The sequence below is a fragment of the Numida meleagris genome, chromosome 9, assembly GCF_002078875.1.
Source record: "Numida meleagris isolate 19003 breed g44 Domestic line chromosome 9, NumMel1.0, whole genome shotgun sequence".
NCBI lineage: Eukaryota > Metazoa > Chordata > Aves > Galliformes > Numididae > Numida > Numida meleagris.
Window position 1 is genome coordinate 8145973 of NC_034417.1, and position 14746 is coordinate 8160718.

Here is a 14746-nt window from a genome sequence, read left to right on the forward strand (position 1 = left end):
TTGGGGGGGGGGCCCGGACACCACGGGGGAGGCGGGGGGTGGCTGCCGCGGCGTGGGGGCACGGCTCACGGGGCGGGAGGTGGGGGGAAAACGGGAACCCCGCCCGGTCCGCCACCCCCAGACTCCGGGGGGGCCGCGCGGTACCGCGGCTCTGAGCGCCGTGAGCGGGGCTCGCCCCCTTAATAGGGGCGGTGACGTCACGGGGCGGGGCGCGCGGGGGCGGGGCGCGGGCGGGCGGGGGCGGGGCGGGGCGGGGCGCGCATGCGCCGCGCGGAGCGCCGCGGCGCTGCAGCAGCGGAGCGGCGGCCAAACGGCGGAGCGCAGAGAGAGCCATGGCTAGAGATGGCGAGGGGCGCGGGCGGACGGCCGCCGCGGCTGCGGAGCCTGGCCTGAGGGAGCGGGGGCCCTAGGACCGAGCCGGCGTCGTCCCGCAAAAAATAAGAAAAACTCAGTAAACCACCAAAAAAAAAAAAAAAATCAAACCCAAGCGCCACCAACCGAGCGGCGACGACACCGAGACCCCTCCAGAGCCGCCGCGTCCCGCGGGAGGAGCCGGCCCGCGCCCGCCGCACCACACGGATGTGCGCGGCCCGCGATGAACGCGCAGCTGGCGATGGAGAGCATGGGCGACCTGCACGCGGTGAGCCATGAGCCGGGCGCCGAGCTGCTGGGCGGCCCCGCGCACCCCCGCGCCGCCGCCGTGCCGCCCCGCGGGCACCTGGGCGGCCCCGCGCGGCCCGCGGGCATGGCGCTGCTGGACGGCGGCGACTTCCACCACCACCACCGCGCCGCCGAGCACGGGCTGGGGGGGCCGCTGCACCCCGCCATGAGCATGGGCTGCGAGACGCCCCCCGGCATGGGCATGAGCGGCACCTACACCACGCTGACGCCGCTGCAGCCGCTGCCGCCCATCTCCACGGTGTCGGACAAGTTCCCGCACCACCACCACCACCACCACCACCACCCGCACCAGCGCCTCCCGGGCAACGTCAGCGGCAGCTTCACGCTCATGCGGGACGAGCGGGGCCTGGCGCCCATGAACAACCTCTACGCGCCGTACCACAAGGACGTGGCCGGCATGGGGCAGAGCCTGTCGCCGCTGTCGGGCTCGGGGCTGGGCTCGGTGCACGGCTCGCAGCAGGCGCTGCCGCACTACGCGCACCCCGGCGCCGCCATGCCCGCCGACAAGATGCTGACGCCCACCGGCTTCGAGGCGCCGCACCCCGCCATGCTGGGCCGGCACGGCGAGCAGCACCTGAGCGCCCCGCCCGCCGGCATGGTGCCCCTGGGCGGCATCCCGCACCCCCCGCACGGCCACCTGGGCGCGCAGGGCCACGGGCAGCTGCTGGGCCCCGGCCGGGAGCAGAACCCCGCGGTGGCGGGCTCGCAGGCGGGCGGCGGGAGCAATTCAGGGCAAATGGAAGAAATCAATACCAAAGAAGTCGCTCAGAGGATCACCACCGAGCTCAAGCGGTACAGCATCCCCCAGGCCATCTTCGCCCAGCGGGTGCTGTGCCGCTCCCAGGGGACCCTCTCGGACCTGCTGAGGAACCCCAAGCCCTGGAGCAAGCTCAAGTCCGGCCGGGAGACCTTCCGCAGGATGTGGAAGTGGCTCCAGGAGCCCGAGTTCCAGCGGATGTCTGCTCTGCGGCTGGCAGGTGAGCGGAGCCGCGGCGGGACGGGACGGGCCCCGCGCCTGTGCCCGGCCGTGCGGGGGCAGCCCGGGCCCCGTTCCGGCCGCGCTCGGCCCGGCGCTCCCGCGCGGCGCTCGCTGCGCCCGCGGGTTGCGGGGCTCACGCCGGGCGCTAACGCACGCGGCGGCCGCAGGTGCGGAGAAGCGCCTCCGGGAGGGCCGCAGCCGAGCTCCGGGCCGTGCCGCTGCCCGCACCGCTTTGTCCCTCTGTGACTCGGGCCTCCCGCACCGGACCGAGGCCGGCGGCGTCGGGGCGAGGCGGAAATGTTGGAATCGGCGGCGTTACGAGGCCGGAACGGGGCCCGGGCTCTGCGCGGCCCAGCGCCGTGCCCCCCGGCTCGGGGAGCGCAGCGGGGCCGGAGCTCGGAGCGGGTTCGGGCTCTGTGTCCGCCCGTGCCCGGCGGGCGCTGCGGAACGAGAGTCGCGCACAGACGCGCGGGCCCGGCGTGCGGCCGGGGCTGATCCGTGCCGCAGGAACGATGCCGTCGGCTGAAGTCGTTCGGTCTTTAACAGGTTGAGGTGCTGATCTGGGCGCGGAGCGTGGCTCTGGCCCGGGGGTGAGAGGAGTGCCCCGCGGCCGTCCTGCGTCGCTGCGGGAGCTCAGCCCCGGGCCCCGGGCAGGGCCCGGCCGGGCGCCGCGTGCGGAGAGCAGAGCGGAGCGGAGCGCGTCCCCGGCCCCGTGCCCTCCCCACCCCCGGCGTGTGCGGGACGCGGGTTTAATATGCCGTGAGCAAGGGGCTGTTAATTAAGTGATAGGTCTCCATTAATTTGTCCCTGGAGAACGCGAGGCAGTCGATCCGCCAGGGTCACCGATCCGTTCCGCAGACAACAACGAGGGAAGGCGTGCTTCTCCCCGCTCCCAAACGCACTGACGCGCGATGCCTGGAACCGAGGGGCGCCCGGGGTGCGCTCGGCCCGGCCGTGCCCTCGGGACTGGGGGCGGAGCGGCACCTGTGCGACGCGGCGCGGATCCCCGTTCCTCCCGCGCCGCCTCGGCTTCGGCTCGGCGTCCAAGGTCCGAGCTCGGCAGCGCCCTTTCCGCCTCCTTTACTCCCCGGGAGCCGCGCGGCCCCGTCCCGCGGGCGCTGCAGAGAGGCGCACGGGGGTCGCTTCCGACGTCCCCCAACGACCGTGGGGCTGAACTTTCCGCGCCGTGCGGTGTCGTACGCCCCGAACCCCGCTCGTGTGCGCGGATCGCTGCGGAGCGGCCCCCGCCCCGCGCCAGCTGCCGTCCCCGCGGGGCCTCATCCCGCAGCGCTGCCCGCGGGGCCGCGGCCCTTTGTTCGCTCCCGGAGCGCCCGTGCCCCCGGGCCGGAGAACGGGGCAGTCCCGGCAGAGGGACAAAGCCTCGACGTTTTGCCTCCTCTTTCCGACGCGACCGGCCGGCCGGCACCGCGGAGAAGCGGCCTGCCCGAGGCGAGCCGTGGCGGCAGCCCGGGGGCCGAGGGGACGCGGGGAGCACCGCCCGGCCCCGCACCTCTCGGCCCCGCAGCGCCCGCCCCGGCCCGGCCCCACCTGGGCCGCCCGTCGCACGTGCTCATTTGCATAGCGGCGCGTCCCAGCCAATGGGGGCGGCCCTTACAGCGCCCTCCCCGGCCCGCAGGATGGGGCCCGTGGGCTGAGCGCCGCTGGCGGGCAGGGACGCGGGCGGGCATAGAGAGGCGGGCAGGGAGGCAGGCGGGCAGCGGGCAACCTCTGCAAGCGCCGTCAGCTATCGATTGCATCTCGTGCAGGTTTTAAACGTGTGATGATCTAACCGAGCGGTAAAAACCTGCCCGGATTGATATTGATGTATGAACATCAATTCAAAATATCATAAATTTCTCCGGTCGACGGCAATTAAATTTCACGTCCAAATTATAACTCGCTCCCGGGCGTTTAGAGGGTTGGCTGCGGATGAACGCCCGGCTCCTTCCCTTCGGGTGTCCCCGGGCCGCAGCCGGCGGGGGGGGGCTCTCGGGGGGACCCTCCCGGGTGTTCTCCCTCCGCGTCTGGGGCAGCTCCGGCAATCAGAGGGGCTGGGGCTGCGTGGAAGCGGGACTGAGGCCCCGACGCTTCCCCGGGCTGCGTCTCGCAGTGTGAGCGACGCTGAGGCTCTTCCAGCCTCCATCTTATTCACCCCCGTCTCCCTTCTCTCTGTTTTCCCTTTGTCTGCCCCCTCCCGCTCCCCCCGCATCGCTGAGTACGTCTCTGTTCGGCCGTTTCTCGGTTAGTTTTCCTTCAGCCCCAGACCGCTGTCGCTGACATCTGGAGGGCAGCGAAGGGGCTCCGAAAAGAAACGCGGTTCGAAGGAACCGCCCGGCCCTGCGGCGGCCGGCTGGCATTTCCGAGCGGTTCTCCTCCACGCTATTTCTCAGGGGCGGCCTCTGCCCCGCGGGTCCCGAGCGCGTCCCGGGAGGCGGCGGTCCCCTTCGTCCCCTTTCTCCTTCCCGTCCCCCGCTGCGTTCCTGTGACTCGGCTGTTGCTGTCTGTACCTGCACATTTTTTCTCTCCTCCCCGTCTCCATTCTTCCCCTCCCCCCCCCCTACGAAATCTCGGCCAAACCGAGCGCTGGGCAGCCGGCGAAGGTTTCTCACCAAATTAACTGTAAAGAAATCCATATTGTAATGAGAGCGTTCTCTGCATTAATACGGAATCTGACGAGGGCCGCCCGCCCCGCTCCGGAGCCCGGTGCCGCCGCGCGTTCTCCGGCAGCGTCACTGCGGTAGGACCGACCCGCGCTCCGCATCGGTGAGCGGTAGGCCGCTCACACGCACCGCGTTTGCCCTTCTTTAATGGCGGCCCGGCGGCCCGGCCCGGCGCCTCCCGCCTCTCCCTTGTTCGTCCGCTCGTTCGTTCCAATCCGTTGCGATTTCGATGAAGCGGCCTCGGAACCGCTCCGTCCCGCCCCGTCCCTTCTGCCCGCGCCGCCCGGGGGCTGCCAACGAACCGCCCCGGCCCGGTGCCTCCCGCCGTTCCCGGCGGCTCTGCGCCCTCTACTGACCGCCTCCGCGCCGGGCGGCGGCTCTCCCGGGCCGGGGCACCCCGACGGGGCGGGCGGACGGAGAGCGCCGTGCGGGCCCCGGAGCGAGCCCGGCCCGCAGCGGCTTCAGCACTGCGGACAGTTACCGGCGGCGCGAGGAGGCCGAGGGGGGCTCGGCCGAGGGCTTAGCGGTCCGCTGCGGAACCGTCGGGCAGCGCACGGGAAGGCGGCGGTGCGACTGCGTGCGCGTCGCCGGGTTTGACCGCGCACGGCTTTGGCTTCGGCGGCGGCGGCGGCGGGACCCCGCGGGCCGTACGCACGGACGGGGCCGTTTCGAGAGCGGGAGCCGCGTGCTCGTGGCCGCCTCGGGGCGGCGCGGCACCGGGGGCGGCCCCTGCCCGGTGAGCTCCGGGCTCCCGCCGCCGCTCCGTGGTTGCCGCACCTCAGCGTGCGCAGATCCAAAGCGGCGATTTCGCTGCAAACATCGATGTCTCGGGACAGACCACCTCCCGGCGGAGAAGCGGCCGGCTCTTACCGAAATTCTTCCGCAACGAGGCTCGCTCGAGCCGTCCCGCTCCCGAGGAGGTCGCCCCGCGATGCTGTGAATTCACGGGAGCAGCTTCTCACACCAGCACCGCTCAGGCTCTCCCCGCGGCCCGGCGCTGGGATACCTCTTCTCCTTGGGCCTCGCCTCCGGCCTGCGGGGAGCGGGCGCTGCCGGGGACACCGAGCGGGGCGGGAGCTGCGGGAGTCCGCCCGGAGCTCGGGGCTCGGCCGCAGCACGGTAGCACCCGCACTGCAGTGCCCCGGCGTGGGGACCTGGTGGTGGCACCGCCGTCTCATGAACGCGGGGCAGCTCTCGCTGTTTGAATATTGTCGGAATTGACGAAGGGCTTTGCACTTAGTGGAGGGGAAGCGCGGCCGGGCCTTAGGAAACGAGCCCGAGAGCTGCCCGCTTCGTAAGTGCCTTCGAGGGCCCTTAAAATCCCAGCGAAGCTCTGGGAGCGGAGCACGTCACTTTCACGGCTCAGAAACTCCATTTCGGCGGCTGCAGCGGAACCGGGGCTGGAGCAGCCCCACGGCAGCGGGGCGGGGGGCGGCCCCAGCCGGGCGCTGCGGGGCGCTGCGGGGCGGTGAAGCCGACGCTGCCCGGCGCTGCAGCGGCGAGCCGAGGTCGCCACCCAGGGGCTGGCCGCCGCCAGCGCTCGTAGGAAGGGAAGGGCTAACGTGATTAACATATTGATGGAGTCGCAAAAATCATTCATTAAGGCAATTTAATCTTTGCTATTAAATGTGCTTTCAATTCATTTGAGGTAATTAAGATGCCGTTAAAGTGATTAAATTCTAATTACTTATGCTAGACAAAGAAATATTTGTCACAGTAATATGGTTAACTAAAGATCCGGCTCCAGAAATTCAGCGTTTGCTTTAAATGATATAACGGGAATATCGGGTGCTTCCCCCATTGATCCATTTAGCGGCAGGCCCTGGGTGGCGGTGGCAGCTCATGCCAGTGCTCACGGGTCTGTCAGCACTGCGGGTGCGTGGAGCCCGGAATCCCCACTGCCGAGTCAGCACGCCTGAGCCCACCTCGCTTTGTTATTCCGGTGGCAGCAAATTAAGGTTACATTTTAATACAGTCCAAGCAGTGAGGTGTTTGGCATCGGCAGTCTCAGCTGGGATCCGTGCGTTGGCAGGGTGATGTCGAGCTTCCCGTGCAGATACATCTTTAACTTTTCTCACTTTGTGAAACAGTGAAAGGGGCGCGATGGCAGAGAAATAAGATCCAGAGCAAGTGACCTCTGGGAGGATGTAAATACAGATTCCCAGAGAGAGAAAGTGCTGAAAGGCACTGGGAGGATCCAGAGAAGAGAACTGCGTGCCCTTAGCTCACGTACTGAGGCCTCTGGCAAGGTAGCATGTGAGTTATAGGCCCCTCATCTTGTTCTCATATTCCCCCAAATAGGAAGTTTTCATAATGAGGAAAGATCTATCAGCGTCTCTCTGCCAGCTCCAGAGGTGTTATCCCCATGATAAGGATGGAGCCTATCACCCTTAATTGTATGTTATCATCACTCTGAATTTACCATATTTTCTGGCTACTTGCTCCCAGTGCCCTCCTGCAGCCACACGATTGGGACCATCTCCAATGTCTGAAGCAGGTTCAGCCTCCAGCAGAAACCCCGCTGCCCCCTGCCAAAAGCGGCCCCCTTGGGAGGAACTTCCCCGCCAGGATACTTCCTGGGCTGTAATGTTGAAGGCTTTTCCCTCTCTAAAATTGCTGTTGGATGTGTTGTAATGTTTCAAACAGGAAGCAGGTGCTTTAGGGGAGTCCTGGGATGTTGGTGGGCCGCATTTAGATGGCTGAGGCAGGTGCCAGCCTCTGCAGATGGAACATGGCAAAGATCAGAAAATGTGTTAAAGAGGGGAACTCTGGAATGGTTTTGATATCTCTGAGACATGCCCTGTACGGATGGACTGGAAATAGTAAAGAGATGTCATTTTGCCAGAGAAAGGGGAAAAGGGACCCTCACAAAACTTGTGAGAACTCTCGAGTCAATCTCCTGCATGCCTGCCTGTGCTTCAGCACTGGGCTGTAGCACTTCAGCTGGCTCCTGGTGCAGCCGGGCTGCGTCGTTCCCTGGGGTTCTGCCACTCAGTGTTCTCCCAGCTCCCAGACATGAAGCGAACTCCCCGCTACTGCCAGGGAACCCTGCGCTGGAGCTTCTGAGAGAGGCATAATGATGTTATTTTTTCTCCCGCCTGTCTGAAGGAAGTGCCACGCTTATGGATAGTGACGTTTTGCTGGGCTTTGTCCCAGAGGTGGTTCTCCCACACTGGCGGTATCTGGTCTGCCAGTGTTGGTGCCTGTCTTTCCATCTTGAAAGGGGATCCTGAGGCAGGGAGGCCTCAGGGTGCTGTGTGCTCCCTTGCCGTTACCCGCTGTACCTGCAGATGTGCACGTGGCTCAGCTCCATCTCCCCCAGGTGCTTGGGAGTGGCTGTGCCGCTGAGAAGAGCTCTGGGTTCCTATGGCCTCCTTCTGTGCGTAGCGCCCGGCTCAGCCATGGTGGGACCGTGGGACCCGTGTGCTCAGAGCAGAGGGGCGGTGAGGAGACGTGCAGAGCTCCCCAGCGCCAGCAAGTGAGCGCAGCCACATCCCTCAGGCGGCTTGAGAGGAACAAAGGAAGACGAAACTGGATTGATGGGCTGTATCGGGAGAATTGCAAGTGTCAGAAATATCTGCTGCTCAGGGCACAGGAAGATGGAAGTGATGGGGAGAGGCCAGAGTTCAGCACTGGATTTATAGGGCTCCTTCTAGCGCTGATAATATTACATTGTCATATCTGCACCTGTGTTGCCAGAGTCAAAGGGACTCTGCTCTGCTGTGTTTTTTTTTGTTTTTTTTTTTAAACTAGGCTTTCTTCAGGCTCTTTCCAAAGGCATCGCGAGGTGCCTTGCTGGGGGGGTGGAGGGCAGGGCTGGCTGTGCTGTGTGCTGTATGTGCTGTGCCGTGCTTGTATCTTTACATTGGTGCATGGTAAACAGTTTTGAAGATGGGTTCTGGTGTTTTACCGAAAGAAGTGCCAGCCGGTGTCTGTGAGGCCTGTGCCTCCAGCAGCTGCCCATGCCTGTTCCACAGGAGCTCTGGCCACAGTGGGCACTGCTGCTGTGTGGGCACGGCCTGGGCTGAGGCCTGGGCAGCGCTTGCCTTGCAGCGGGCTTCACCTCACCCTGTGCATTCGTTCCCTGGCAGGCTGGAAGCTATGATTTATTATTAAAATTGATTGGCTCCAATGCAGGAAAAACGATCGTCAGGAAACCCTATTACGGTTTTTCATTATCACCATTATTTATTTTTAAGTGCTATTAATATTCCCGGGCCTGGACAAGGCAGAAGATGGAGGCGGGAGCCGCCCTCCCCGCTCAGGCAGAGGCCTGGCAGCCCTGCTGCGAGCTCTGCCAGCTCTGGGAGCAGCTCGGCACGGTGGGGAGCTTTGCCCTGGGCCAAGCATTGGAAGCCAGCAGTCCTGTGTGATGGTTTGTGAAAGAACCACATCCCCACTGTTCTGTTTCAGTCTCCTCTTCACCAGCCAGCTAACAGCCCATAGGAAGGGCACAGACAGTCCCAGCATGTGTGGGATCACCAGTCACCTGCAAAGTGAGGTGCTGGGCAAACTGGAAAGAAGTAGGAATCTACAGAAATTTGTGAAATACTAAACTCGGCTTATTTGTATCACGGAACTGACAGAATTTGTTTTATTCTGCTCAGCAGCAAGCACTTTTTTCTTACCCCTGGGATGTCACTACCAGTAGTCACACATCTGAACTTTGGGAACAAGGTATCGGGTAACTGCTGAGACATTTTCTGGGGAAATAATTATCCAGGAGTGTTGAACCTCAGAAGCAGAAACTCGGGTAGACATGATACATGAGTTAGTTTCACAATACATCGCTGTTTTGTTCTCTGTGATTTCAGAGAGCTCTTGTAGTCGCTGGTGATTGAAGCCCCGAGGTCTGCACAGCCAGGTGAGCTGGCTCTGTGGTTCCCGCTGGTGTGGATCACACTGCTGGTCTAGTTAGGAATGTGTGGCAAATGATGGTCTCTCTGCACTGTCTGTCCAGGTGAAAGCTGGGATGTGTGTTGTCTTTGCAAACATGAAGAGTAAAGCAGTGTGAGCAGAAATGATCTGTTAGGGGCAGCTAATGTGGCATGGGCTCAGCTTGCCACTGTAGCAGGACAGGCAGTGGGCAGCTGGAGCTGTTGGAGCTGAGCCCCACAGCTTCTCCCCCAGGAGCTTCTGAGCCTCAAACGTTGAGGGATATAAAAAGTTGAGATCCATCTCTCTCTCCTGCACTCCTCATTTTCTCATTTTGAATCCCACTTGGTAACTAATGGACTATTCCTGCAATAGTATTTTTAACCCATGAGTTGTCAATGTTTACTTTCAGTCAGGACCCAGAGTTATTTCTGTAGGGCCTGATCCCTGCAGTGGGTTCACCGGCTTAACTTCATGAGAAACCTGTTGCATCAAACCTGTTTTTCAGCCCAGAAGTGATACCATATTTTAGAAGTTAAGATGTAACTTCAAAGCGCTCTTCAAAGGTTTTCAGATAAAAATAGCCATAGAAGATGTGAGTCTGGCACATCAGTCCGTATGATCATATGGAGGGGTGTGTGGCTGAGACCCACACCATTAGGCTCTGCAAAAGCATCTGCATGGATGGGGCTGGACGGCCACTGCAGGGATAGGTGGTGGGTGACTGTTATTCTGTCTTCCTCAAGCAATTACACCCTCATGACAATGCTGGCTCTGGGTAACAATTAAAGGTGGAGGAAGGATCTTTGTAAAGTAACTTGCTGTCTTCATTCCGTATCCATGGGATAGGTGGAGATACTGCACGAAGTTCTTAATATGATCAGCACTGATACGCACAGAAATAAGGGCTAGGCACACAGAGGCAGAGCATCCATATTCTTTTCAGAAATACCTCTCTACATCAGCATTAAAGGACATTGTTAGAGTGGAAAAAAAGAGGAAACAGACAACTTCAGACTCTTTTGAAAGTGAGACAGACCAATCTGTCCTCCCAGGGAACCCTTTTATCCTGGCTAAATGCTAACAATATGAGCTGGCAGGCGGTCAAAGGCTGCGGGGGACTTGGAACCATCCTTCCAGCTCCCTGGTTTCTGCTGAGCAGGTGATCTGCAAGGCAGATTTCAGATTGCCACAGCCCGTCAGTGATGTGTGGTGTAACAGCTCTCTGAAAGGGAGCAGAGGGGAGAGAGAGGACAGAAGAAAGTGGAATTTCAAAAAGAAGAGTTGGTGTACCATTGTTCTGTGTGAAAATGTGGGTTGTTTTATTCAGAACGCAGAGTTCTGGGCTCTGAGATGGTAACAGGGGCCTGTTTTCTTCCAGTTCCTTGTTTCTCAGCCAAAAAAAAAAGAAAAAAGAAAAACCAACAGCAGCAATGACAAAACAGAAATGGCTTCACACAACAAATAGTGAAGGTTAAAAATGTAGGAAAGATTGACTTAAGAGATTAAGAATTTCCACTCTAGCTTCAAGGGATGTTGCATAGTTAAACTCCCTGCACTACAGGGCATTGTCAGAATTTAACCTCTCAGGAACAGCTTCACTGAGTTTTAGCAGACAGTGGGAAAGGCATTTTCTAATTTATATCCCTTAATTTTTCTTAGTTCATAGTATGTTAAAAAATAAACCTTTAAACTTGTCTTTAAACTGAATCGTATGAGTGCCTGTCAGTAGACCACAAAATCTGCATGTAAGTGCATGCTTTATCCCATACCACACATCCTCACCAAATGTGGAAGCCAAAGTAAATGCTCCTTTTATTCTAGTTGTCATTTACTGCTCTCCCAGACCTCTAACCAGTGCTCCGCTTTCTTGCAGCGTGCAAGAGGAAAGAACAAGAGCACGGGAAGGACAGAGGGAATACCCCCAAAAAGCCTCGGTTGGTCTTCACGGATGTCCAGCGTCGAACTCTACATGCAATATTCAAGGAAAATAAGCGTCCATCCAAAGAGTTACAAATCACCATTTCCCAGCAGCTCGGGTTGGAGCTGAGCACCGTCAGCAACTTTTTCATGAATGCACGGAGGAGGAGTCTGGATAAGTGGCAAGACGAGGGCAGCTCCAATTCAGGCAACTCATCTTCATCAAGCACTTGTACCAAAGCATGAAGGAATTACCACAAACTAAACCTCGGTGGAAAAGCTTTAAAAATAAATAAATAAATAAATAAATAAAGACAGACCAGGACCTCAAGATAGCAGGTTTATACTTAGAACTATTTGAAAAAAATGTTATTTATAAGTCCAAAGAAACCAAAGACTTATTTCACCTGCATTATGACTTTGTTCTAAGACACACGCTTTAGTAGGATGACAACTTGCAAAAAATAAAGGAAAGAAGAGAGTGAAATGGAGTGAACGAAGTGGAACATGAAGAGAAGAAAAGTAGACCACTGGTGTCACACCTTCGCCCATGATCATCTTCACCGTCCTTGGCTGTGTAGTGGTTTGGAGCATAGTGATTTCTTGTCATTGAATGGACATCTTGTCAGATATGGCTCTTCATTTCCACAGCGATCGCCATGAAGGTGTGCAGTGTGTCCGTGCTGCGTACACACCGGTGGTAGGGACTGAGTCAGAGCTGGTTGGCAGAGAGGGTTGTGCGCAGCATGACCAGCAAGGCGTGGAGTCGTCCGAATGCATTTGAATGGTAGTGTGATTTTTGCTGTTTTGGTGTTTGAGCTTCCCCGGCACGATGTCCGGAAATGAGTTCAAACTAGGCAGAGAAATTTTGAATGGTACCTAAACCAGTGCATTCTCTTTGTTTGTTAAGGAATGTTCAGATTTTAAAAAAGGGAAACTATTCCATCCATAAAAAATCGACTAGCTACCAAAGAACACATTTAATAATTATATTGCAGGTATTTTATTGCAATGATTTTAATATTCCAAAGCTATTTTTACACAAAATACTATGTAGAGTTATAGGTATAAACTAATCTAACTGTATAACACATAAAACTTGTAATCAAGACTGTTATTTGCCATTAGTAATGCCACATTCTTGTTTCTTTTCACAAATGGCAAGAAAGAATGGCACAGTGGAGCTGGGGCCCAACACCTGGTCAATGCTCACTGAGGTTAGGGAGCTTTTTTTTCTTTTTTTTTTACCTATTGACTTTTCTAGGCAGAGGAATAGAGATGTATGTGAAGACCTGGGGGTCTTTTCCCATTGAAAGCAGGTAGGACATCAGGTAGTGTTGGTGGTAGCAGCTCTGGCAGGAGCTCCGGTGCCATTGGGAAGCCAAGTCATGGCTCCTGTGAAGTGGATAGCAGTGTTCCCATGACACGAAGGCAGGTCTTGTTGTTGCGTGGCTTCGTGTCTGTGGACAGCAGGCTGAGCTTTTGTTCTGTGCATTCTTTCTTGCTCATCTGTTAGTCCGGATAATGCATGAAGTAGTTTAAAATTCGTAGTTGGAAAGTTTAACTGCTCTGTTGCTAACAGAACCTCATAAGATAAAGCATCCCATCCCTACTCTGATAAAACTAAAAAGAAAAGCGTGCAACATCCGCAAATTGAATTTTAGTGTAAGGGGAAATTAGACTTTAAAAACCATACGTGTGCCTGTTGGATTTCTAACTGGCGCCCTGAATTTCTATGATAATCCTACTAGGTATATTAAATTCCAGAGTAACCAAATATGCAGGTTAGGCCCAAAGAATTAGAAATAGGTAATCTTACTTACACTCTTTTTTATTTCTTTTTCTTTTTTTAAGGGAAATTAAAATTCAAGGTAAACTAGAATCCTACCACCATCAGCCATCCAGGTTTTTGTGATGAAGCCCACTCAAATACGAGGGACACCATTTATTTCCCAAGATGACAGGGTCTAGTCAAGTTGCAGGGTATACAGGTAATTTCCAGTAGGTGTTTAGAATTGAACAAAAATATCTCTTTATTAAAATAAATTCAAGTAAAACCAAGTAAAACAGATATTTCCCCCCCATTTTTCTACGTTAAACCCAGTTTAAGAATGGCAAAGCAAATGTCTATTTAAGTGTAATCTCCGAGGCTTTAGAACCTCTAGCTTACCTTAAATTTTACAGAGCTTTCTTTTAAAGTGTTCCATTCTCACCAAGATATAATTGACAAATACTAGTAAGCTCGCCTATAAAGCATCTTATGAATACAGTTTCATTAGTGTAAGATTAAAAAAGGTCAGTGATAACTAATGTTTTAGGTTTTTTTTTTTCCAGCAAAACACTGCTTTGTAACGTACCTATAGTTTAGAAAAGAAAGCCTTATTTATTTAAAACTTGAGAATTTAAAAATGCAGGGAAATTCAAAGTACATTGCCGCATTTTTTAGTATTTCCATTGTATTGTCTTTAGAGACTATTTGCTGAAACCAAAGAGAACTTTCATACCAGCATTAAATTTGCACCCAATATGCAATTTCAGGATCTCTGATACACACCCACCCACACAAGCCCCCGAGTAGATCTGTGTATACATATGTGCACACGCATTTTCCTGTGGGAGTATGTGCATATACATGCACACACGTATCCACACACACCAAAACTGATGCACAAGTTATAGATTTTAGGTGTTTTTTTCTTTTTTTTTTTTTTTTATATATGCCTGTTTAGGTATCTGTAAACCTTTTGTTTTTTTACAAGCCATGGAGAACAAAACCGCCCTTGCCATAAGCAATACGCGCCTCGTGCTCAGAACAGACCAAGAACCCACTTTTCTTTAATTGCATTCAGACCGTGCAGCAGATCCCTGTGGGATTGCCCCCTGTGCCCAGGCACACGGTGCAGCCCCATCCCATTGCTGCTGCTTGTCGGCTGCCATCCCTTCCTAGTGCCGTGCCGAGCGTCACGCCCATCTGTCCCCGTTGCGTTAGTGTCCGTCTGTCCACCTGGATGATATCGGGGCTTCATGCCCGACAAACTGGAAATTAGTTTGAGATTCCAAACCCAAAGGACCTGAAAATCTGCCAGGAACAGTTAGGAGAGGAGCAGAACCCAGTCTGCCATGGCACCATGGGGCTTCATGGCACGAGGGCGTCAGGAACCTGCGTTCAGCCCGTGGGGGCTGCCAAGACCGCGCCGACCCCAGGGAGGCTGGTTCAGGGGCGAAGCGTCCGCACCCATCCCATCCTAAGGGCACTGTTGGCTCTCTGGGGAGCAAGCACAGCCCCAGGCGGCAGCGCTGCTCGGCTCGGCCCCGGGAGGCTTCCCAGGGCCTTGTCCTCCTCTCCTCACTCAGGTAAAGCCAAGCGAGCTGGCGGGGCCGTGCTCTGCTCCCTCAGGCGGTGCCGACAGCTGCCCTGGGTGCGGGGCTGGCAGTGGGCACAGCCCTGGGCGCTGCTGGAGGGCACAGCCCGCGGGCACTGCTGCTGGGCACTGCCGACTGTGCAGCACCGCAGGCCGCACAAAGGAGCCCTAGGGCCTTCCTCCCAAGCCCTGAGCCGCCTTCTCGCCCCTTCCTTCCACCACTCTTCCTCCTCTCCTCCTTTGTACATAAGAATGAAAACTATGCATTT

At 57.1% G+C, this 14746-nt stretch overlaps 1 protein-coding gene across 1 annotated transcript; it reads left to right on the forward strand.

Moving 5' to 3' along the window:
* On the forward strand, window positions 295-11590 carry ONECUT1 (one cut homeobox 1). Its single transcript, XM_021407788.1, has 2 exons — window positions 295-1658; window positions 11072-11590. The coding sequence occupies exons 1-2, from the start codon at window positions 596-598 to the stop codon at window positions 11359-11361; spliced, it is 1353 nt and encodes a 450-aa protein (XP_021263463.1). The 5' UTR covers window positions 295-595; the 3' UTR covers window positions 11362-11590.

Excerpts from the sequence above, each read along its gene's own strand:
- ONECUT1 (XM_021407788.1), top strand. The coding sequence starts at position 596 with ATGAACGCGCAGCTGGCGATGGAGAGCATGGGCGACCTGCACGCGGTG. Across the intron at positions 1,659-11,071 it reads GTCTGCTCTGCGGCTGGCAG|CGTGCAAGAGGAAAGAACAA; the intron begins GTGAGCGGAGCC and ends GCTTTCTTGCAG.